The sequence below is a fragment of the Protomyctophum parallelum genome (genome assembly GCF_964188405.1).
Source record: "Protomyctophum parallelum genome assembly, chromosome: 22".
Taxonomy (NCBI): Eukaryota; Metazoa; Chordata; class Actinopteri; order Myctophiformes; family Myctophidae; genus Protomyctophum; species Protomyctophum parallelum.
The window spans coordinates 36,728,023-36,753,843 of NC_139714.1; the positions used below are offsets into that span (position 1 = coordinate 36,728,023).

Here is a 25,821-nt window from a genome sequence, read left to right on the forward strand (position 1 = left end):
GACGGAGCTGGAAGCCAGTAGCGACACAACACCTCACAACAACCCGAATATCAGCGGCTTTCCGTCCGCAGTTTGCTCGTCGGGGACCGGGGTCGCGTTAGGAAAAGAGAGAGAGAGAGTCGGCGAGGAGGTTGCAGTTTGGGTCGAGAAGGAATATAACTTACTATAAGTATTTATTCTAATTTAAGCTTTAGTCTTTGTGTGAATGTGTGCACATGCATTGAGCCTGTCAGAAATAGCAAAAAAACAAGTGTTTTTTCTAACATGTTTTAGTGGTAGATCTTGGCTTACAATTGGGAATAAAATGGGCTCTTGGGCTTGAAAAGGTTGGTTACCACGACTAGTAGTTAAGTAGACTCCCAACATGGCATATTGTCATATAGTAAATAAGCGTCATACAGTGCGCGCGCGCGTGCGTGCGTGCGTGCGTGCGTGCGTGCGTGCGTGCGTGCGTGTGTGTGCGTGTGTGTGTGCGTGTGCGTGTGCGGTTTACCCGTTCCCGGTTGGACAGACCCCAGATCCCAGCGGCCACCTCTACAGCGAAGATGACGAGGAGGAAGAAGAAAAACTGGAGAGAGAGAGAGAGAGAGAAACAGAGAAACAGTTAAAGCTTATATCACCTGAGGCTGCACAGCAAAAACCATATCATTAAGTACATAAAGATGAAATTAGATTATAGCAGCTTTAAGTATCCGTCTGAATTTATTACGGTTCATACTCCTCCAAGGTCAAAGGTCACTGTGGTCTGACCTCTACATGTAAAGGTCACTGCAGTAGTTAGTTTAGACTAGTCATTGGTTAGACCAGTCATTAGTCCTACAACGACAACCTATCTCAAACCCTCACCCTAAACCTAACCTCCCACAGGGCAGCACACCTAAACCTTAACCCATATCTAACCAATGACTAGTCTAAACTAAGTATGAACCCCTAACCTCCCACGGGGCAGCACACCTAAACCTAACCTTAACCCATGTCTAACCAATGACTAGTCTAAACTAAGTATGAACCCCTAACCTCCCACGGGGCAGCACACCTAAACCTAACCTTAACCCATGTCTAACCAATGACTAGTCTAAACTAAGTATGAACCCCTAACCTCCCACGGGGCAGCACACCTAAACCTAACCTTAACGCATGTCTAACCAATGACTAGTCTAAACTAAGTATGAACCCCTAACCTCCCAAGGGGCAGCACACCTAAACCTAACCTTAACCCATGTCTAACCAATGACTAGTCTAAACTAAGTATGAACCCCTAACCTCCCACGGGGCAGCACACCTAAACCTAACCTTAACGCATGTCTAACCAATGACTAGTCTAAACTAAGTATGAACCCCTAACCTCCCACGGGGCAGCACACCTAAACCTAACCTTAACCCATGTCTAACCAATGACTAGTCTAAACTAAGTATGCCAGCTAGCTCTGGTCCATAGCTTTAATGCTTCTATGATTCTGCCCTGCATTAGAGCTACGGGACCAATGACTTCCGGGGCTCGCATATCAATGCAGACCAGCCTCTCGTCTCGAGGGAAATAAAAATAAAGTTTTTGCTTCTCACCAAGACAGACAGACGGACACAGCCTGGGCACACCTGAACTTCCATGCGCGGACAAAATAAGCTGTCTGCCGGGTTTTTAGACAGCTGGTGGATGGAAATGAAGCTCATTTGGGTCTAAACTAAGTATGCACCCCCTTCATTTCCATCCACCAGCTGTCAAAAAGGGAGGCATCCTTTGGTTAGACATAAGGTTGCCAACTGTCTAAAAACCCAGAATAGACGCCAGCAGACAGAGGCTTTTGGCCACGCATGGAATCCTATGTGTGCTTTACACCCACAGGCAGACTCACCAATCCCAGCATGCACGGCGACTCTTTGATGGCTCCACAACATCCCAGAAACCCAACGACCATCATCAACGCCCCGGCCGCGATCAGGATGTACACACCTTTAAGAAAAATACAATACAATATATATACACAAACATATTAGAATACACACACACACACACACACACACACACACACACACACACATCAGGATGTACACACCTTTAAGAAAAATACAATACAATATATATACACAAACATATTAGAATACACACACACACACACACACACACACACACACACACACACACGTTGTTGATGCAGTAAGCTGTCTGTGTTCCCTGGAGTGTGAGGTCCCTTCCTTGGAAGGTTTCTCTCTCCGTTTGAAGTCTATGCCTGCTAACTAGACCCTCACGTCCCACGGGGCATTTTGGGATGTGCAAAGAGTCCCTTTTCTGTATTCTGTCCATCCAGCGTGATCCGAGTTGTAACTCTGATAAAAAGGACTAGAAATGCTCCACCTTTTTGTTTTCCCAATGCATCGAGGCTGAAGGTGGAGCCAAGCGAGCTGCCGATCGAACAGCTTTGAGCCAACGTTATCATGCTAAAAAAACACGTATATTTGGCACTCTGTGATATCATTAAAAACACATAAATCAAGTTATGTTCTATGAGTTAACTGAGACCATTCTTTCATGTTTCTGGAAGATGCATGGTTTCTAAACATGAATTCTATTATAGCAGATCTACAAGCTCACAACACGTTGCACTTTCAATTATCTGTTCATCCAAATATGGAGTGTTGTGATGTCAGAACAGGCCAGCTCCATATATGGTTATAAGGTTGCCTCTGGCTACATCACATTTTCCCCATTTTGATTCTGGAAAGTTATGCAAAATCTGGCATGTTTTCCTATATAATGCCTAATTTGTACAATTTCAGTTTCATGGATAACAATTTCTTAAAATGTGTAATCCAATTCACCTAGGTGAAAATAACATCATACGGTACTTTACTTGAAACAGTTTCATCTATATTCTACAACAGGTCATTTCGAGGAATCAATCTGATTGGTTGAAACGGCTTCTAGCCGTGGGTTAAACCAGCACCATTCACCACCTAATCAAAACAAAGAATTCAGCTGCTCTGTTCTCCCAGAGCGCTAGCAAACTCGGTGGCTAGGCTAGCTAGTTTCTTGGGACATTTGTGGTCGTAGTGACTACATCTGTCATTAAAAATATATATTCTTTCAGCGATTTTCTTAGTTTTAATGGTAACTTTTGTAGAATTGCAATATTACACTTGAGTGTGTGGTTTAACGTGATTATTGCCACTTCAGTGATGCTTGGGGAACTCGACTTCGTCTCGTTCCTGACCGCATCACTGTCGTGGCAATAATCACGTTAACCCACACCCTCTCGTGTAATATTGCTTAATTAACCCATTTAGGCCTGACGTCTAAATTAAAAAAATGTCTTCTATGGCTTTGCCTACTGCATTTGGTAAACTCCTGGGATAACAGATTAGGTCATCATAGCCCACATTTGGAGCCTCTGGCTCATGGACTTCCGACTTATGTTGGTATTTTAACACCTGAATGCAGCCTGACCTCTGACCCGACCAGTAATGTAAACCAACCAGAATCTCAACTGAGAATACAGGTTTCTGTTTCAAGCTCCGTCTATAAAGAGACACTATTTGGCCATGCAGTTCAGACCCGTCACCCTGCACTGAGCCACTATAGACCTCAGACCTGTCACCTTGCACTGAGGACTGAGCCACTATAGACCTCAGACCGGTCACCCTGCACTGAGGACTGAGCCACTATAGACCTCAGAGACAGCAGCTACAGAACAACAGGAAATGCCCTTTTAGTGACCAGAATCAGATCCAAACTGATGTCTCACATTTTGTTTTAAATGCAAATCTTGGTCATGGGTGGTATGGCCGACTTGGTACCATAGCCTAGGGGATATTTCTCATGTTATTTTAACAAGACATAATAATAACACATCTAGCAGGAAAGAGGCAAGAGAGCCAACTATTAGGGGACTAACTATTAACCCATTCTGATCTGAGATCAGATTCATACGAGGTTTCCACTGGACAACACGCTGGTCTGACGAACCCATTCTGACCTGAGATCAGATTCTAAAAAATGTCAGTCGTTCTTCGATTTTTCAAAAAATAGCAGACCTACAAGCTCGTATCGCGCCACTCGGTGGCGCGATATGAGCTTGTAGATCTGCTATTTTTCAATAGCTAAAGCATAACATGATGCTAACACCAAAATGGGTGCCCGTTCAGAATGGGTTAACAGACATAATAACACATCTAGCAGGAAAGAAGCAAGAGAGCCAACTATTAGGGGACTAACTATTAAGGCATTTCAGCAGTGAGGCCTGCCAGTCACTGAGTCACAATGTGGGACATGCGGTCTCAATTTGTGGGACGCCTGAAAAGTCCTGGCAATGAGGGACTGTCCCACGCAAAGGGGGACATCTGGTCACCCTAGGGCCCGCCCGCAGGTATTTAACCCATTCTGACCGGGCACCCATTTTGGTGTCAGCATCATGTTATGCTTTAGCTATTTAAAAATAGCAGATCTACAAGCTCATATCGCGCCACCGAGTGGCGCGATACGAGCTTGTAGGTCTGCTATTTTTGAAAAATCGAAGAGCGACTGACATTTTTAGAATCTGATCTCAGGTCAGAATGGGTTCATCAGACCAGTGTGTGTCCGGCGGAAACCTCGTATGAATCTGATCTCAGGTCAGAATGGGTTAAATACCGCCCGCACGGCCAACATTTACGCGGGGTCCCGCTGGCTCCCGTTCCCATTGCAGCCCTCGAGTGCTCCATATAAACAGTGGCATGCACAGATAGACACTAGGGGGTGCTACAGCACCCCCTAGTGTCCCTTTCCCTCTGGACAAATGTGCCATTATTATTATTATTTTTGTACAGTGTAGTACACTGTACAGTATGTGGACCATGGTGACATTGATCAAATATTGATGAAAAAGCTTCTAATATTATTATTTAGGCCCCACAATCTATAAATCTCACACTATTACAAGGCGACCGGCCGGTTCCACACGCTGCACAAGGTGCCCTTTTTTCACTTGAGCACCTGCCCCTCTAAATGTCTGCACGCCACTGCATATGAATATCATCAAATTGAAAATGATGGGAGGGTTCAGACACAGACAGACAGACAGACACGTGGCAGTGATGTAAACAGGTCCCAGGATGCAGGGATGGTCTTTTAGATCAGTGATGTAAATAGGTTTTCAATGTATTGAGTCCCAGGATGCAGGGATGGTCTTTTAGAAATGAGTCCCAGGATGCAGGGATGGTCTTTTAGAAATGAGTCCCAGGATGCAGGGATGGTCTTTTAGAAATGAGTCCCAGGATGCAGGGATGGTCTTTTAGAAATGAGTCCCAGGATGCAGGGACGGTCTTTTTAGAAATGAGTCCCAGGATGCAGGGATGGTCTTTTAGAAATGAGTCCCAGGATGCAGGGATGGTCTTTTAGAAATGAGTCCCAGGATGCAGGGATGGTCTTTTAGAAATGAGTCCCAGGATGCAGGGATGGTCTTTTAGAGATGAGTCCCAGGATGCAGGGATGGTCTTTTAGAAATGAGTCCCAGGATGCAGGGATGGTCTTTTAGAAATGAGTCCCAGGATGCAGGGATGGTCTTTTAACCACATTAGGAGTCATATTATTATGGTTATAATGTGGTTAAATTATTCATGTTGAAAACAGAAGAAAAAATGATTATTATAACTAAAGCTAGCAAAATAAACTAGAATAAAAACTGTACAGTAGTGCAGTAGAGCATCCCGTGGATGCAGAGGTCAGAGGTCGTTGTTTTATTGCGTCCCTGAACTATAAACTGAGTTTTGGGATGCAAAATGCACCCTATTTTAACCCATTCTGACCTGAGATCAGATTCTAAAAAAAGTGTCAGTCGTTCTTCGATTTTTCAAAAATAGCAGACCTACAAGCTCGTATCGCGCCACTCGGTGGCGCGATATGAGCTTGTAGATCTGCTATTTTTAAATAGCTAAAGCATAACATGATGCTGACACCAAAATGGGTGCCCGGTCAGAATGGGTTAATCTCTGCATGTGCCATTGACAATGAAAGGAGAATTTAATTAATTTAAATGTAATTAATGTAATAGATATATAGATATGTGAACCGTTCTAAAAAAGAACATTATATTTATTTAACCTCAGAAACAACTATTTATCTTGTGTGAATTCTTACTGTACTTGTGGGGTCCTCACAAGTACAGTAACAAGTACTCTCAAACACACACACACACACACACACACACACACACACACACACACACACACACACACACACACACACACACACACACACACACACACACACACACACACACACACACACACACACACACACACACACACACACACACACACACACACACACACACACACACACCTCCCAAATGCCTTTTCTCTCGCCCCTCTCTCTCTCTCTCTCTCTCTCTCTAGATGTTTGTCATTTCAAACCGCTCCTCGGTCACCCGACCGCCCACTGACGGAGAAAGAGAGAGAGAGATAGAGAGAGAGAGAGAGAGAGAGAGATAGAGAGACAGATAAAGAGAGAGAGGTAGAGAGAGGTAGAGAAAGGTAGACAGAGAGAGAGAGAGAGAGAGAGAGAGAGAGAGAGACAGAGGTAGAGAGTCTCTTTTCTTGTGACAAATCTTCAGAGAATAACAGACAAAAACAAAAGTCAAGGAGGAACAATGGTGTCCCTGTGCCCGCACGGAGAATGGAGGCTGTGTGTGTGTGTGTGTGTGTGTGTGTGTGTGTGTGTGTGTGTGTGTGTGTGTGTGTGTGTGTGTGTGTGTGTGTGTGTGTGTGTGTGTGTGTGTGTGTGTGTGTGTGTGTGTGTGCCAGGCTACAGAAAATGGCCTCGCTCGCAAGCGGACAAACTTTGCCTCATCTGCCCTTCCCTCTGTGCACAGTGGTGCCATTATACTCACACACACACACACACACAGTCACACACACACACACACACACACACAGTCACACACACACACAGACACACAGACACACAGTCACACACACACACACACACACACACACACAGACACACAGAGAGAGAGAGAGAGAAAGTGAGTAAAGCACTTTAAGCATGTCCGTCAGGCTGACTCAGGGCGCTGACAGTTTGAAGACAAACCATCCTTCAGCGGAGATAGACGATCTACAAGGGGGGGGGGGGGGGGGGGGGGGCACGTTAACATTAAAGCGCAAATAACATGCATTTTAAAACTGCTTTTAATATTTAATAATCATATGGTCTATGTCCCTCAAAGTTATTTCTAATGGTTTGAGCCTCAATCACCACTCTGATATAACCAGGCCTTGTCATTTCTTTCTGGACTTTGAAAGCCGTTTTAGCTGCAGTACCACAATGTCCTGAGGTGGTGGGGGTGCTGATATGCAGATTATTTAATATTATAATACTGATGCTAGATAAACCCATGCTTGTTTCCATTCCATGCCAGCTTGGAATATCAACAATGGTGGACATTGTAAACAAAGTGGAAATGCAAATTTGGAACTGAAGACTGAAAAAGAGGAGGAATTATATAAGTAGGGTGACATTGATGACATCACGATGAGGCCAAAATCAGTTGAGCTGTTCCTGAGAGCAATTTCCATTAAAACACCCATATGACATGAAGGCCTGATTGTTCAAAATTGGTTATTTGTGGGGATAGAAAACACATATGGGAGCTCCAAAAACAAAAAAGAAATTAAAAAAGTAGAATTTTATGTTATAGCTCCTTTAAACATTCATATGCCAAAGTTACGCACCCCCTCGTATAGCCCAGTATATAGAGCACCGAAGTCTGACGTCAATATTGGTAGAGGGCTCTATAAATCCACCGGTTCAGGTACTTTTTAGTTGCATTGTAATCCCCATAGGGGGGATCTTAGATCGCCACATATAAGAACTGTGATTGAAAAATAAATGTCATCCAGGCCGTTTCACTCATATGGATATGAAGAATCAACTGACTGAGAGAAAACGTTACTGCTGCTGAATTAGTTAAATTTTCGCTAGAAACAGACTGTATCATATATGAGTGACTGACTGTCGCAAACGATACAGAGTCACCTCCCTGACAATATAACGATACAGAGACACCTCCCTGACAATATAACGATACAGAGACACCTCCCTGACAATATAACGATACAGAGACACCTCCCTGACAATATAACGATACAGAGACACCTCCCTGACAATATAACGATACAGAGACACCTCCCTGACAATATAACGATACAGAGACACCTCCCTGACAATATAACGATACAGAGACACCTCCCTGACAATATAACGATACAGAGACACCTCCCTGACAATATAACGATACAGAGACACCTCCCCGACAATATAACGATACAGAGACACCTCCCTGACAATATAACGATACAGAGACACCTCCCTGACAATAACGCAGAGACAGCTTGTTTATTTTTGGACCACAATGCTTATAGTAGACAATATTAAGACAACCCCATGTTATTCTCCATAGAGAAATTACTTCCGTGAACCAGGGGAATCGAGGGGATGAGTGAGTGAAGTCAGGACTTTAGAACCAGGGGAATCGAGGGGATGAGCGAGTGACGTCAGGACTTTAGAACCAGGGGAATCGAGGGGATGAGCGAGTGACGTCAGGACTTTAGAACCAGGGGAATCGAGGGGATGAGCGAGTGACGTCAGGACTTTAGAACCAGGGGATGAGCGAGTCAGGACTTTGGCGCTCTATAGCGGTTGAGCCCCAGAGCTGCTTTTAACATTGATCCGGTTGCTATGCAACACCTCCGTCACCACCAGCTATGGAACGTTACAACTCAATGTTGCCCACTATAAGAAATGGTAACATCCTCAATGTTGCCCACTATAAGAAATGGTAACATCCTCAATGTTGCCCACTATAAGAAATGGTAACATCCTCAATGTTGCCCACTATAAGAAATGGTAACATCCTCAATGTTGCCCACTATAAGAAATGGTAACATCCTCAATGTTGCCCACTATAAGAAATGGTAACATCCTCAATGTTGCCCACTATAAGAAATGGTAACATCCTCAATGTTGCCCACTATAAGAAATGGTAACATCCTCACTGTTGCCCACTATAAGAAATGGTAACATCCTCACTGTTGCCCACTATAAGAAATGGTAACATCCTCACTGTTGCCAATACACTATAAAGGAGTTGTTTGAACACAATTGTTGAATAATTGTGCATAAGTTTCACTGTACTCTACTCTACTGTTGGGTTCTCAGCTTCCTTATTGATCCTAGATGGACATTTCTATGTACAGTATGTGATGTATTAATTACCATGTGTTGTTCTTGCTTACTGTAAATCACTCTGGATTAACCCATTCTGACCGGGCACCCATTTTGGTGTTATGTCATGTTATGTCATGTTATGCTTTATCTATTGAAAAATAGCAGATCTACAAGCTCATATCGCGCCACCGAGTGGCGCGATACGAGCTTGTAGGTCTGCTATTTTTGAAAAATCTAAGAACGACTGACATTTTTAGAATCTGATCTCAGGTCAGAATGGGTTCATCAGACCAGTGTGTGTCCGGCGGAAACCTCGTATGAATCTGATCTCAGGTTAGAATGGATTAAGAGAGTCTGATAAATGACTACATTGTAAATGATTCATATTTTATGGCCTAGCTGTAAAGAAGACGGTTGGAGAGTCTAATGTGTGTGTGTGCGTGCGTGCGTGCGTGCGTGCGTGCGTGTGTGTGTGTGTGTGTGTGTGTGTGTGTGTGTGTGTGTGTGTGTGTGTGTGTGTGTGTGTGTGTGTGTGTGTGTGTGTGTGTGTGTGTGTGTGTGTGTGTGTGTGTGTGCGCGTGTGTGTGTGCGTGTGTGTGTGCGTGCGTGTGTGCGTGCATGTCATACCAGTGAAGAACACAGTAGGAGAGTCCTCTCCTTCAAACAGTCCTGCCGTCCTCGTGTCGAAACGCAGCCACAGGCCGACCGCCAGCACACCTGTACCTGCAAGCTGTGCGCACACACACACACACACACACACACACACACACACACACACACACACACACACACACACACACACACACACAATTTAAAAAGTGGATTATTTGAGCTCATTACTTGTTAAAGGACCACTTCGCCACTTTTCAACCCATCTTCATATAATTCGTCCTCACTAATGTCAATGATAAAATACCATGTGTCCGTGTCTCATAGGAGGGCCGTGGGCAGTTCAGAAACCATTCTGTGTCTCATAGGAGGGCTGTGGGAAGTTCAGAAACTAGTCCGTGTCTCATAGGAGGGCTGTGGGCAGTTCAGAAACCATTCTGTGTCTCATAGGAGGGCTGTGGGCGGTTCAGAAACCAGTCTGTGTCTCATAGGAGGGCTGTGGGCAGTTCAGAAACCTGTCTGTGTCTCATAGGAGGGCTGTGGGCGGTTCAGAAACCATTCTGTGTCTCATAGGAGGGCTGTGGGAAGTTCAGAAACTAGTCTGTGTCTCATAGGAGGGCTGTGGGCAGTTCAGAAACCAGTCTGTGTCTCATAGGAGGGCTGTGGGCGGTTTAGAAACCAGTCTGTGTCTCATAGGAGGGCTGTGGGCAGTTCAGAAACCAGTCTGTGTCTCATAGGAGGGCTAGCTGTGGACAGTTCAGAAACCAGTCCACCAGTGACATCATCGATGGGGAATACAAGTGAATACCTTTCTTTTAAAAATCTGCCTAAAGTGCCTTTCAAAACAAGAAGCGAGGTACGCAGGTGTTGTCTGCTCTAGAGGCTCTGGATCAACACAGGTCTCCTCCAGGTCTGCTCTAGAGGCTCTGGATCAACACAGGTCTCCTCCAGGTCTGCTCCAGAGGGTCTGGATCAACACAGGTCTCCTCCAGGTCTGCTCCAGAGGGTCTGGATCAACACAGGTCTCCTCCAGGTCTGCTCTAGAGGCTCTGGATCAACACAGGTCTCCTCCAGGTCTGCTCTGGAGGGTCTGGATCAACACAGGTCTCCTCCAGGTCTGCTCCAGAGGGTCTGGATCAACACAGGTCTCCTCCAGGTCTGCTCTAGAGGGTCTGGATCAACACAGGTCTCCTCCAGGTCTGCTCCAGAGGGTCTGGATCAACACAGGTCTCCTCCACGTCTGCTCTAGAGGGTCTGGATCAACACAGGTCTCCTCCATGTCTGCTCTAGAGGGTCTGGATCAACACAGGTCTGCTCCAGAGGGTCTGGATCAACACAGGTCTCCTCCAGGTCTGCTCCAGAGGGTCTGGATCAACACAGGTCTCCTCCAGGTCTGCTCTGGAGGGTCTGGATCAACACAGGTCTCCTCCAGGTCTGCTCTAGAGGGTCTGGATCAACACAGGTCTCCTCCAGGTCTGCTCTAGAGGGTCTGGATCAACACAGGTCTCCTCCAGGTCTGCTCTGGAGGGTCTGGATCAACACAGGTCTCCTCCAGGTCTGCTCTGGAGGGTCTGGATCAACACAGGTCTCCTCCAGGTCTGCTCCAGAGGGTCTGGATCAACACAGGTCTCCTCCAGGTCTGCTCCAGAGGGTCTGGATCAACACAGGTCTCCTCCAGGTCTGCTCCAGAGGGTCTGGATCAACACAGGTCTCCTCCAGGTCTGCTCCAGAGGGTCTGGATCAACACAGGTCCCCTCCAGGTCTGCTCCAGAGGGTCTGGATCAACACAGGTCCCCTCCAGGTCTGCTCCAGAGGCTCTGGATCAACACAGGTCTCCTCCAGGTCTGCTCCAGAGGGTCTGGATCAACACAGGTCTCCTCCAGGTCTGCTCCAGAGGGTCTGGATCAACACAGGTCCCCTCCAGGTCTGCTCCAGAGGGTCTGGATCAACACAGGTCTCCTCCAGGTCTGCTCCAGAGGGTCTGGATCAACACAGGTCCCCTCCAGGTCTGCTCCAGAGGGTCTGGATCAACACAGGTCTCCTCCAGGTCTGCTCCAGAGGGGCGCAACAATGCAAGCGCTAAAAAAAAAAGCTAAACAGAATCCAGGGCAACAAATTCACGGTACCGCGCTCACGTAAATACGCTTGCATTGTCACACCGCTCCGCTCCGCTGATCTCATTGAAAATGAACTTTGTTTTAGTCAACGAAATCAACACTGGTTCCAACCGGCTGTTCTAACTCTTCCTACATTAAGAAAGCTGTGAAATGAAATGAGTGACATCAGTTGATGTAAACACTAGCCACGCTAACCGGCAGGCTGACAGACATGATCCCCCTCAGACACCAAAACACCGTAGTTGACAGAGACACACACACACTCCTGAGTGAGCCTCTGACGTGTGTGTGTGTGTGTGTGTGTGTGTGTGTGTGTGTGTGTGTGTGTGTGTGTGTGTGTGTGTGTGTCATCAGATCACGTCCCGACATGTCTTAGCCGCAGTCGGTGTAACTCTATGACAGAAAGCATTGCGTCACCAGACACCAACCACAACAAGGCATTTCAGCCACAAGGAAACTATACAGCCGTTTAGAATCAGTGGTCCCCAAACTCCTTCATGTCAAGGACCCCCATTTGAAGAGACATGCCAGGGACCCCCATTTGAAGAGACATGCCAGGGACCCCCATTTGAAGAGACATGCCAGGGACCCCCATTTGAAGAGACATGCCAGGGACCCCCATTTGAAGAGACATGCCAGGGACCCCCATTTGAAGAGACATGCCAGGGACCCCCATTTGAAGAGACATGCCAGGGACCCCCATTTGAAGAGACATGCCAGGGACCCCCATTTGAAGAGACATGCCAGGGACCCCCATTTGAAGAGATGAGCCAGGGACCCCCATTTGAAGAGACATGCCAGGGACCCCCATTTGAAGAGACATGCCAGGGACCCCCATTTGAAGAGACATGCCAGGGACCCCCATTTGAAGAGACATGCCAGGGACCCCCATTTGAAGAGATATGCCAGGGACCCCCACAACCCGTTTAATTTCAAGGACCCCCAGTTTGACCCCCCCCCCCCGGAACCCCCTCCCTCAAGGACCACTGGTTGAAAAGCACAGCTCTGTGGGGGGGGGGGGGTCAGCTACAGTTCATTTCACAGCAGACAATTATTAAAGAGATGGATTACTGGGTGTGGCGAGAACATGCTTCTGGATGAGTGACAAATGGAGATGAATGGATTTGGACCCTTACAGAGCCCTGAGGAACTCCCAATCAACTACATAGTGTGTGAAGGGAAAGTTGTTTAAAAAAAAAACACACCTGTCTGAACTGTGAAGTGAGGGGCGGTCTCGTCTGTCTGAACTGTGAAGTGAGGGGCGGTCTCGTCTGTCTGAACTATGAAGTGAGGGGCGGTCTGTGAAGTGAGGGGGTGGTCTCGTCTGTTCTTCTCTTGATGACAACTGAATTTGTGTTGCTACTCCGATTTGCTCGTCTACATATGACGTACATTTTCCCTTCATTATATACGTCATATTTGAGTCACATTATGACCCAATTTCTCCTTTCATGTGTGACGTTTGGGGACAAGATGACGTACATTTTCCCTTCATTGTCACTAAGTGGCATTTAATGTTTGTGTTGTGGACATTCTGTGGGGACAAAGCCGTATATGGAGGCCCTCGTCACACCCGTGAGCGGTGCTCTTATCATACATCATCTCATTCACACTTGGAACGATGCAAGTTGGAAATGCATGCGCCACCCAGATATGTCGGAGAGAATGTAATCGGAGTGAATATCCGATGAGACAACCGATGGGAGTGAATATCCGATGAGATGACACAACCGATGGGAGTGAATATCGGCCGATCTCCGATCGGTGGGCGATTATCGGAGCATCTCTAAGAAATAGCAGATCTACAAGCTGAACACGCGTTGCATTGTGAGCCGTTTTGGACACACGGTAGATCTATAGCTCAGATATATTTTTACTGTATTATCTTGTGCCTATGTCTATGCACACGCACTTTTATGACCTATCGCATAGCACTTTAATGGTTGTGTGCACCTTTTACTCTGGTATCCGCTATGTGAACTGTTTGTTGTCTGTACCGTTTCATTCACTGTTTAATGTACTGTCTGTCTATGCTGCAACACAATTTGCCCTTCGGGGACACTAAATAAACTTGAGGTGAGGATTCCACACGACAAGAGATACAGGTTAGGCAGAAACTCTCTCGCGTGAGTGCAGGCGCACACACACACACACACACACACACACACACACACACACACACACACACACACACACACACACACACACACACACACACACACACACACACACACACACACACACACACACACACACACACACACACACACACACACACACACACACACACACACACACACACACACACACACACACAGGCGTGCGCAGTCGCACACAAACACACGCACGCACGTTCCCACGCCTCGGAAGTTTGCTTGGAACTCTCCTGTTGCCATGACAACAAGGTGTGTTTCGGTGTGCAGAAAAGGTTGAAAGGAAACAGTGAACTAATAATTTAAGAAAATAAATATATATATATAATAAAATTGTTTAACACTGGAGTGTCTGCAATGCATGATGGGAGATTAACAACAAGGCCCGTTAAGATATAAGTAAAGTCCATAAAACATAAAACGGAGATCAAGGCAGCAACAAGTGGAATGTTGGCCGGTTGGATTCTGAAAATGTTTTCTACATCCTGACAGATCTGAAAAAGCTATATTTCTGTGTCAGTCGTGACCTGAGATCAGATTCATACAAGGTTTTCCACTGGACACACACTGGTCTGATGAACCCATTCTGACCTGAGATCAGATTTTAAAAAATGTCAGTCGTTCTTCGATTTTTCAAAAAATAGCAGACCTACAAGCTCATATCGCGCCACTCGGTGGCGCGATATGAGCTTGTAGATCTGCTATTTTTCAATAGCTAAAGCATAACATAATGCCAACACCAAAAGGCGTTCCCGCCCCAAAATGGGTTAGTAGGACTATAGTAAATAACAAAACAAATAAATAGCTATAACATTTTGTAAGAGCAAAAATACATATTTACCCCCATGTTCGAATGCCCCCCCCCCCCCCCCCTGTCAGCTAAAATCCCTAAAACTAAAGAAAGCAGCCAATGAAAAATAATTAACACTCATCTTTTACTTTCTCTAATAACCTAAAACATGAACCTTGGTTGAAAAAAAAACAAAAGTTATCGTTTAAATAATTGAAACCATGTATCAGTCACCAGAGCCATTTCACTGAACCACAAAGAGACATAATGAACATTGTGTGTGTGACCCAGATTTGACTGAGAGCCTGTCATCGTGCAAACCTCCAGCTTTTCACCACAGGAGAAAAACTGGTTTTATGTATGTTTTATCCAATGAGTTAATATCACAGACTGACTCTTCACATACTAGAGCATGTCTGAAATAAATGTCAGAGCTGAAATTGACATGTAAATATGAAATGAATGCTTAAACATGTAGCTAGGTGCAATGTTGGAGACCACAGAAGACACGTAAATGTGAAATAAATGCTTAAACATGTAGCTATAGGTGTAATATAGAGACCACAGAAGACACGTAAATGTGAAATAAATGCTTAAACATGTAGCTATAGGTGTAATGTTAGAGACCACAGAAGACACGTAAATGTGAAATAAATGCTTAAACATGTAGCTAGGTGTAATGTTAGAGACCACAGAAGACATGTAAAAGTGAAATAAATGCTTAAACATGTAGCTAGGTGCAATGTTGGAGACCACAGAACACATTTTTATTATTCATGTTCTCACTGTATTTTATTACTGCTTGTTTCTTTTAATGTCGTTGCCCTGCTTTACCTGTTCTTATCTTTGTACCACTGCCTTCTCCTGATTTGACACTGCGCTATTGTATTTTAACTGCATGCCTGTTTTAATGCTGTTTTGTTTTGCTTTTGTTTTTATTATCTTTTCTGCCCTGTAAAGCACTTTGAGCTACATTTATGTATGAAAGGTGCTATATAAATAAAGTTTATTATTATTATGTAAAAGTGAAATAAATGCTTAAACATGTAGCTAGGTGCAATGTTGGAGACCACAGAAGACATGTAAATGTGAAATAAATGCGTAAACATGTAGCTATAGGTGTAATGTTAGAGACCACAGAAGACATGTAAATATGAAATAAATGCTTAAACATGTAGCTAGGTGCAATGTTGGAGACCACAGAAGACATGTAAATGTGAAATAAATGCTTAAACATGTAGCTAGGTGCAATGTTGGAGACCACAGAAGACATGTAAATGTGAAATAAATGCGTAAACATGTAGCTATAGGTGTAATGTTAGAGTCCACAGAAGTGAACCTTTTCAAGCCTGTTTTCTCAACTCGCTGTTTCTCTGCAAGACATTACTCTATAAGCCATATCTCCAAAACTGGTGGGTCAAACTGAACAACCAATGTCAATTTGAAGCTATGGTTCCCTGCTTTCACATGACATGAAATGAAAATGATGGGGAAAAAAACAAGTCCTGTAGCTGTTTCTGAAAAACCCATGTTTCTATGTCTCTTGTAGATGAGCTTGTAGATCTGGTATTTCTCCATTTCTTACAGGTCTGTGACTCTGAGAGTGTAACACATGGAACCAAATGGACCTTTATGGGTCTGTAACTCTGAGAGTGTAACAAATGGAAGTATATGGAACCAAATGGACCCCCTGCTAAATCAGGGGTTCTCAACGTTTTTGGCCGGGGACCCCCGGAAATGCTTTGGCAATGTCTCTGGGACCTCCTCCCGACCCCCAATATAAATTGACTGCTATACAATAACTATACAATAATCTGTAAACTCTTCATTTCCATTTTCCAGCCATTCAGTTGCAAAATAAATAATTTCAAGAGTAAATAAATGTACCAGAAGTCTACACAATTAGAGAATGTAGAATAAGTGTTCTTTTGGTCAACGTTTGCCTGTTGTCTCTCCTAATGGTACCAACAACAATACAGCATGGAATTGTGGACAAAATCTGATCCAACGACAACAAAATGTTGTTTAGCTTTGGGTCTGAGAGGCTAAATACAGTACAGTACATTTCAAGCACAACTCTGTGAGTGGACGACACCATAAAGCATTACACTTGTTTACAAGAGGGTCCACCATGTTCAATTCATCAAAGTTCCGTACGTGGCTCAAATGCTGAATAAATATAATGGACCTTTGATTTTTGTGAAAAGGTCTATTATCTATACCCCACCCTGCAGTGTGACACATGTGACCAAATGGACCCCTCGTCAGGCTACAATGTAACACATAAATGGACCGACGAGGGGTCCATTTGTTACATGTGTTACATTGTACAATGTAACACTTACACAGTCATGTAACAAATGGACCCCCCGTCGGGATACAATGTAACACATGATGTAACCAAATGGACCTCCCGTCGGGATACAATGTAACACATGATGTATCATGTAACCAAATGGACCTCCCGTCGGGATACAATGTAACACATGATGTAACCAAATGGACCCCCCGTCGGGATACAATGTAACACATGATGTATTGTAACCAAATGGACCTCCCGTCGGGGACCAGAATAAAGAGCGTCTCGTCTTACCCAGAAGAGGAAGTTGAAGACAAACACCAGATATTTGATGCACTGAATTCCTCCCATGTTTAGATTCCAACGCAAGTCAAAACTATAAAGAGAAGAGGCTAAAAGAGGCTAAAAGTTTGTTATAAAATATTATATGTTATTGTCTAAAAAGCTTCGAATGAATCCAGTCTCTAGGACCGACGAGAGAAGGCGTGTGATTCCAAAGCTCTCTCTGCTCACTGTTGTGTGTGTGCGTGTGTGTGTGTGTGTCACAGCAGACACTACCTCACCTGTGCATTGTTAGGAACTAGTCAGGGGAGGGGCTGGGGGGAGGGGCCACAAGAGGTAGGGGCGTGTGTGTGTGTGTGTGTGTGTGTGTGTGTGTGTGTGTGTGTGTGTGTGTGTGTGTGTGTGTGTGTGTGTGTGTGTGTGTGTGTGTGTGTGTGTGTGAGGCTCACATCATGTCCTCACAAGTATACAAGAATGTGAGCACTTTGTGAGAACCAGGGTTATCCAGATTATCTATCTATCTATCTTCTCCTTGACCAACAGAAACTCAGTTTCCATCTGCACCGTTAGCAGTGGCGTGCACAGACATTTAGAGGGGCAGGACAGGGGCGTGCACAGACATTTAGAGGGGCAGGACAGTGGCGTGCACAGACATTTAGAGGGGCAGGACAGTGGCGTGCACAGACATTTAGAGGGGCAGGACAGTGGCGTGCACAGACATTTAGAGGGGCAGGACAGGGGCGTGCACAGACGTTTAGAGGGGCAGGACAGGGGCGTGCACAGACGTTTAGAGGGGCAGGACAGGGGCGTGCACAGACATTTAGAGGGGCAGGACAGGGGCGTGCACAGACATTTAGAGGGGCAGGACAGGGGCGTGCACAGACATTTAGAGGGGCAGGACAGTGGCGTGCACAGACATTTAGAGGGGCAGGACAGTGGCGTGCACAGACATTTAGAGGGGCAGGACAGGGGCGTGCACAGACGTTTAGAGGGGCAGGACAGGGGCGTGCACAGACGTTTAGAGGGGCTGGACAGTGGCGTGCACAGACATTTAGAGGGGCAGGACAGTGGCGTGCACAGACATTTAGAGGGGCAGGACAGGGGCGTGCACAGACATTTAGAGGGGCAGGACAGGGGCGTGCACAGACATTTAGAGGGGCAGGACAGGGGCGTGCACAGACATTTAGAGAGGGGCAGGACAGTGGCGTGCACAGACATTTAGAGGGGCAGGACAGTGGCGTGCACAGACATTTAGAGAGGGGCAGGACAGGGGCGTGCACAGACATTTAGAGAGGGGCAGGACAGGGGCGTGCACAGACATTTAGAGGGGCAGGACAGTGGTGTGCTCAGACATTTAGAGGGGCAGGACAGTGGCGTGCACAGACATTTAGAGGGGCAGGACAGTGGCGTGCACAGACATTTAGAGGGGCAGGACAGTGGCGTGCACAGACATTTAGAGGGGCAGGACAGGGGCGTGCACAGACATTTAGAGGGGCAGGACAGTGGCGTGCACAGACATTTAGAGGGGCAGGACAGGGGCGTGCACAGACATTTAGAGGGGCAGGACAGTGGCGTGCACAGACATTTAGAGGGGCAGGACAGTGGCGTGCACAGACATTTAGAGGGGCAGGACAGGGGCGTGCACAGACATTTAGAGAGGGGCAGGACAGGGGCGTGCACAGACATTTAGAGGGGCAGGACAGGGGCGTGCACAGACATTTAGAGGGGCAGGACAGTGGCGTGCACAGACATTTAGAGGGGCAGGACAGGGGCGTGCACAGACATTTAGAGGGGCAGGACAGGGGCGTGCACAGACATTTAGAGGGGCAGGACAGTGGCGTGCACAGACATTTAGAGGGGCAGGACAGTGGCGTGCACAGACATTTAGAGAGGGGCAGGACAGGGGCGTGCACAGACATTTAGAGAGGGGCAGGACAGGGGCGTGCACAGACATTTAGAGGGGCAGGACAGGGGCGTGCACAGACATTTAGAGGGGCAGGACAGTGGCGTGCACAGACATTTAGAGGGGCAGGACAGTGGCGTGCACAGACATTTAGAGGGGCAGGACAGTGGCGTGCACAGACATTTAGAGGGGCAGGACAGTGGCGTGCACAGACATTTAGAGGGGCAGGACAGTGGCGTGCACAGACATTTAGAGGGGCAGGACAGGGGCGTGCACAGACATTTAGAGGGGCAGGACAGGGGCGTGCACAGACATTTAGAGGGGCAGGACAGTGGCGTGCACAGACATTTAGAGGGGCAGGACAGGGGCGTGCACAGACATTTAGAGGGGCAGGACAGTGGCGTGCACAGACATTTAGAGAGGGGCAGGACAGGGGCGTGCACAGACATTTAGAGGGGCAGGACAGTGGCGTGCACAGACATTTAGAGGGGCAGGACAGGGGCGTGCACAGACATTTAGAGGGGCAGGACAGTGGCGTGCACAGACATTTAGAGGGGCAGGACAGGGGCGTGCACAGACATTTAGAGGGGCAGGACAGTGGCGTGCACAGACATTTAGAGGGGCAGGACAGTGGCGTGCACAGACATTTAGAGGGGCAGGACAGTGGCGTGCACAGACATTTAGAGGGGCAGGACAGGGGCGTGCACAGACATTTAGAGGGGCAGGACAGGGGCGTGCACAGACATTTAGAGGGGCAGGACAGGGGCGTGCACAGACATTTAGAGGGGCAGGACAGTGGCGTGCACAGACATTTAGAGGGGCAGGACAGTGGCGTGCACAGACATTTAGAGAGGGGCAGGACAGGGGCGTGCACAGACATTTAGAGGGGCAGGACAGGGGCGTGCACAGACATTTAGAGGGGCAGGACAGTGGCGTGCACAGACATTTAGAGGGGCAGGACAGGGGCGTGCACAGACATTTAGAGGGGCAGGACAGGGGCGTGCACAGACATTTAGAGGGGCAGGACAGTGGCGTGCACAGACATTTAGAGGGGCAGGACAGTGGCGTGCACAGACATTTAGAGAGGGGCAGGACAGTGGCGTGCACAGACATTTAGAGGGGCAGGACAGGGGCGTGCACAGACATTTAGAGGGGCAGGACAGTGGCGTGCACAGACATTTAGAGGGGCAGGACAGTGGCGTGCACAGACATTTAGAGGGGCAGGACAGGGGCGTGCACAGACATTTAGAGGGGCAGGACAGGGGCGTGCACAGACATTTAGAGGGGCAGGACAGTGGCGTGCACAGACATTTAGAGAGGGGCAGGACAGTGGCGTGCACAGACATTTAGAGGGGCAGGACAGGGGCGTGCACAGACATTTAGAGAGGGGCAGGACAGTGGCGTGCACAGACATTTAGAGGGGCAGGACAGGGGCGTGCACAGACATTTAGAGGGGCAGGGACAGGGGTGTGCACAGACATTTAGAGGGGCAGGACAGGGGCGTGCACAGACATTTAGAGAGGGGCAGGACAGAGGTGTGCACAGACATTTAGAGGGGCAGGACAGGGGCGTGCACAGACATTTAGAGGGGCAGGACAGGGGCGTGCACAGACATTTAGAGGGGCAGGACAGTGGCGTGCACAGACATTTAGAGGGGCAGGACAGTGGCGTGCACAGACATTTAGAGGGGCAGGACAGGGGCGTGCACAGACATTTAGAGGGGCAGGACAGGGGCGTGCACAGACATTTAGAGGGGCAGGACAGTGGCGTGCACAGACATTTAGAGGGGCAGGACAGGGGCGTGCACAGACATTTAGAGGGGCAGGACAGTGGCGTGCACAGACATTTAGAGGGGCAGGACAGGGGCGTGCACAGACATTTAGAGGGGCAGGACAGGGGCGTGCACAGACATTTAGAGGGGCAGGACAGTGGCGTGCACAGACATTTAGAGGGGCAGGACAGGGGCGTGCACAGACATTTAGAGGGGCAGGACAGTGGCGTGCACAGACATTTAGAGGGGCAGGACAGTGGCGTGCCGTGCACAGACATTTAGAGGGGCAGGACAGGGGCGTGCACAGACATTTAGAGGGGCAGGACAGGGGCGTGCACAGACATTTAGAGGGGCAGGACAGGGGCGTGCACAGACATTTAGAGGGGCAGGACAGGGGCGTGCACAGACATTTAGAGGGGCAGGACAGGGGCGTGCACAGACATTTAGAGGGGCAGGACAGGGGCGTGCACAGACATTTAGAGGGGCAGGACAGTGGCGTGCACAGACATTTAGAGGGGCAGGACAGTGGCGTGCACAGACATTTAGAGGGGCAGGACAGTGGCGTGCACAGACATTTAGAGGGGCAGGACAGTGGCGTGCACAGACATTTAGAGGGGCAGGACAGGGGCGTGCACAGACATTTAGAGGGGCAGGACAGTGGCGTGCACAGACATTTAGAGGGGCAGGACAGGGGCGTGCACAGACATTTAGAGGGGCAGGACAGGGGCGTGCACAGACATTTAGAGGGGCAGTGCCAGGTGCTCAAGTGAAGAAAACAAAAACGGGCACCTTGTACGGCACGTGGAACCGCCTGGTTGCCTTAAAGGACCACTTCACCACTTTTCAACCTATATTTCATATAATAGGTCCTCACTAATAATCATGAAAAAATGGCGAATTTCTTTTCTACTTGGTCTGTGTCTCATAGGAGGGCTGTGGGCAGTTCAGAAACCGTCTTCCAGTGACATCCTCGATGGGGATTAGAAGCTAATAGAAACTGCAGGCTTTCTAGTCCTGGAAAGTTGCAATGCGAAAATGGAAGCCATCGTTCTCACGATAATGAAAATGTAAAAAAAAAATGTAAAAAAATCTTGTTTAAAAAATAATCTGCCTAATGATGATGTCACTGGAAGACGGTTTCTAAACTGCCCACAGCCCTCCTATGAGACACAGACTGAGTAGAAAGAAATCGTGCCATTTTATCATGAATATTAGTGAGGACCTATTATATGAAGATAGGTTGAAAAGTGGTGAAGTGGTCCTTTAATAGAGCGTTGCAGTCCCGCCCCCTACCACCAGGGCCCAGGAAAGTATTCCCCGTTCATTTTCCTCATAGACTTTTAAAAAAGTATTTATTTAAAGACCTTTTAAAGCCTCGTACAAAGCCCAACTCGAGTTGTGACAAATCATGACAACAAAGAATTAGAAAGAAGAAGAAGAAAACGGCAGGTTACAACACTTTTTTGTTGTTGTTTTTCTTCTTTGTAATTATTTGTTTGGTCCAAAATATTGTGTTTATTGTCATGATTTGTCACAACTCGACACACCCCTGTCCCCTTAGAACCAGACCTGGCGGAGGTGGGGGAGACTGGGAGGCCCCTGCTACTGAAATAAACACACCCCTGTGGCCCTTAGAACCAGCCCTAGTGGAGAGACTGGGAGGCCCCTGCTACTGAAATAAACACACCCCTGTCCCCTTAGTGGAGAGACTGGGAGGCCCCTGCTACTGAAATAAACACACCCCTGTCCCTTAGAACCAGCCCTAGTGGAGACTGGGAGGTCCCTGCTACTGAAACAAACACACCCCTGTCCCTTAGAACCAGCCCTAGTGGAGACTGGGAGGCCCCTGCTAGTGAAATAAACACACCCCTGTCCCCTTAGAGAACCAGCCCTATAGTGGAGAGACTGGGAGGCCCCTGCTACTGAAATAAACACACCCCTGTCCCCTTAGTGGAGAGACTGGGAGGCCCCTGCTACTGAAATAAACACACCCCTGTCCCCTTAGTGGAGAGACTGGGAGGCCCCTGCTACTGAAATAAACACACCCCTGTCCCCTTAGTGGAGAGACTGGGAGGCCCCTGCTACTGAAATAAACACACCCCTGTCCCCTTAGTGGAGAGACTGGGAGGCCCCTGCTTCTTGCTTCCTCCCAGAACTTTTATTTTTAATTTTTCTACATATCTTCATTTATATGTACTGATTTTATATGGTGCTAAATAAATACATCAAATCAAATCAAAAATCCCAATGTCTTATAAAGCCTGATCAATCTAAAAGTATTCAACCATTTCAACTATATAGTAAAAAATAAACCCACCATAGCCTATTTCTCACCCAAACGTAAAAAACTGCGACTACAAACAGTCAAAAACAGTCCTATACAGTCATGAGTCGTATAGTTTTAACCTGCCACGGGTTAGTCTTAACCTGCCACGGTTTAGTTTTAACCTGCCACGGATCAATTTTAACCTGCCGCAGTGTAGTTTTAACCTGCCACGGGTTAGTGTTAACCTGCCACGGGTTAGTTTTAAAAGCCGTGAGCCGTGACTCACCCAGAAGACGAAGTTAAAGACGAACAGAAGGTACTTGACGCACATCTCTCCTCCCGTCAGGGCCGACATGGTGCTGTGAGGATGGAGCGGAGCTCTGATACCGTCTGACACCGACCACAGAATGTTCTGTTAGGATATGGAGCGGACCTTTGACACCGTCTGACACCGACCACAGAATGTTCTGTTAGGATGGAGCTTTGATACCGTCTGACACCGACCACAGAATGTTCTGTTAGGATGGAGCTGAGCTTTGATACCGTCTGACACCGACCACAGAATGTTCTGCCTGCAGCCTCTAGTCTACGGAACTCCCTGGTACAGACTGTTGAGATGCTGTGGGAGAGAGAGAGAGTCAGAGAGAGAGAGAGGGCAGAGGGGGGTGAGGGAGAGAGAGACACACAGAGAGAGAGAGAGAGAGAGAGAGAGAGAGAGAGAGAGAGAGAGAGAGGGGGAGAGGGAGAGCGAGAGAGCATAATAAACAGCTTTGTTGATCCAGTGAGTAAACAGCAACGCACCACAGACGCCGCACTTATTCACAGAGGAAGAGTCTCCATCTTAGCCTGTAGCACTTGTCCTATCCTCGACTACCTTATAGCCTGTAGCACTTGTCCTATCCTCGACCACCTTATAGCCTGTAGCACTTGTCCTATCCTCGACCACCTTATAGCCTGTAGCACTTGTCCTATCCTCGACCGCCTTATAGCCTGTAGCACTTGTCCTATCCTCGACCACCTTATAGCCTGTAGCACTTGTCCTATCCTCGACCACCTTATAGCCTGTAGCACTTGTCCTATCCTCGACCACCTTATAGCCTGTAGCACTTGTCCTATCCTCGACCACCTTATAGCCTGTAGCACTTGATATGATATAGTAGGCCTACTTTATTGTCAGTTTGCACTGAAATTAGTTCTGCGAGCCAGCGGCCTTGTATGCAACACATCTCTCTCTCCACTCAACAGAGTGGGAGAATGAACGAGAAACAGGGAATAAGACAGAGCTGTGTTGCATTGATGCCGTTGACATCAATCCTAATGTACCCGTGTCTGTACATCTTATAATCCACGTAACTCCAGAACCGATCGCCCCAACGACTTCATATTCGACACACACGTTCCACACCCCCGCAGGGAGTGCAGTGGCCGGTGTCGAGTCGGTCGGACCCACGGTTCTCCAGAACCGCCACAAAAGGCTCTGCTCAGGCTCTGCCAGTCGGCCTAATGAGTCTCCTCACCTGTACAATTCCCAGCCTCTGCCTCAGCCAATCGATTGCCATGGCAACCCCACACCTGCCAATTGATTACTTAACCACTACACTTTTTCCACATAGTCCAGCTGCAGGGGCTGAGACAGGTTTTGTGAACTTGCCCTGCTGACCTCATCACATTTCCATCAAATCATTAGTAATAAGAAAAACAAAACAAGAAGTACCCTGCCTTTTTTCCCTGCTTTCTAATTATTTGATCGGCCAATAAAAACATTGTGCTTATAGGTCATGATTTGAAATGAAAACATTGTGTTCATGGTCATGATTTGAAATGAAAACATTGTGTTCATGGTCATGATTTGAAATGAAAACATTGTGTTCATGGTCATGATTTGAAATGAAAACATTGTGTTCATGGTCATGATTTGAAATGAAAACATTGTGTTCATGGTCATGATTTGAAATGAAAACATTGTGTTCATGGTCATGATTTGAAATGAAAACATTGTGTTCATGGTCATGATTTGAAATGAAAACATTGTGTTCATGGTCATGATTTGAAGTGAAAACATTGTGTTCATGGTCCTGATTTGAAGTGAAAACATTGTGTTCATGGTCATGATTTGAGATGAAAACATTGTGTTCATGGTCCTGATTTGAAATGAAAACATTGTGTTCATGGTCATGATTTGAAATGAAAACATTGTGTTCATGGTCATGATTTGAAATGAAAACATTGTGTTCATGGTCATGATTTGAAGTGAAAACATTGTGTTCATGGTCATGATTTGAAGTGAAAACATTGTGTTCATGGTCATGATTTGAAATGAAAACATTGTGTTCATGGTCATGATTTGAAGTGAAAACATTGTGTTCATGGTCATGATTTGAAGTGAAAACATTGTGTTCATGGTCATGATTTGAAATGAAAACATTGTGTTCATG

At 46.9% G+C, this 25,821-nt stretch overlaps 1 protein-coding gene across 5 annotated transcripts in view; it reads right to left on the reverse strand.

The window, feature by feature from the left end:
• The window catches only part of LOC310853495 (CD9 antigen-like), a 31,882-nt gene extending 7,884 nt beyond the window's left edge, over positions 1–23,998 (reverse strand). Inside the window, exons 1-5 of one of the 5 annotated variants that reach the window (XM_083757858.1) lie at positions 23,829–23,998; positions 23,673–23,764; positions 9,824–9,926; positions 1,854–1,951; positions 494–568 (exon numbers count right to left, since the gene is read on the reverse strand). In XM_083757858.1, the coding sequence (XP_083613984.1) occupies positions 494–568; positions 1,854–1,951; positions 9,824–9,926; positions 23,673–23,741 (345 nt within the window). In that variant the 5' untranslated portion in view covers positions 23,742–23,764; positions 23,829–23,998. Of the gene's footprint in view, positions 1–493; positions 569–1,853; positions 1,952–9,823; positions 9,927–17,458; positions 17,567–23,672 lie in introns of those variants that run through there. The other 4 variants (XM_083757857.1, XM_083757859.1, XM_083757860.1 and 1 more) reach the window with 4 other exon arrangements.
• Between the last annotated feature and the right edge of the window lie 1,823 nt (positions 23,999–25,821).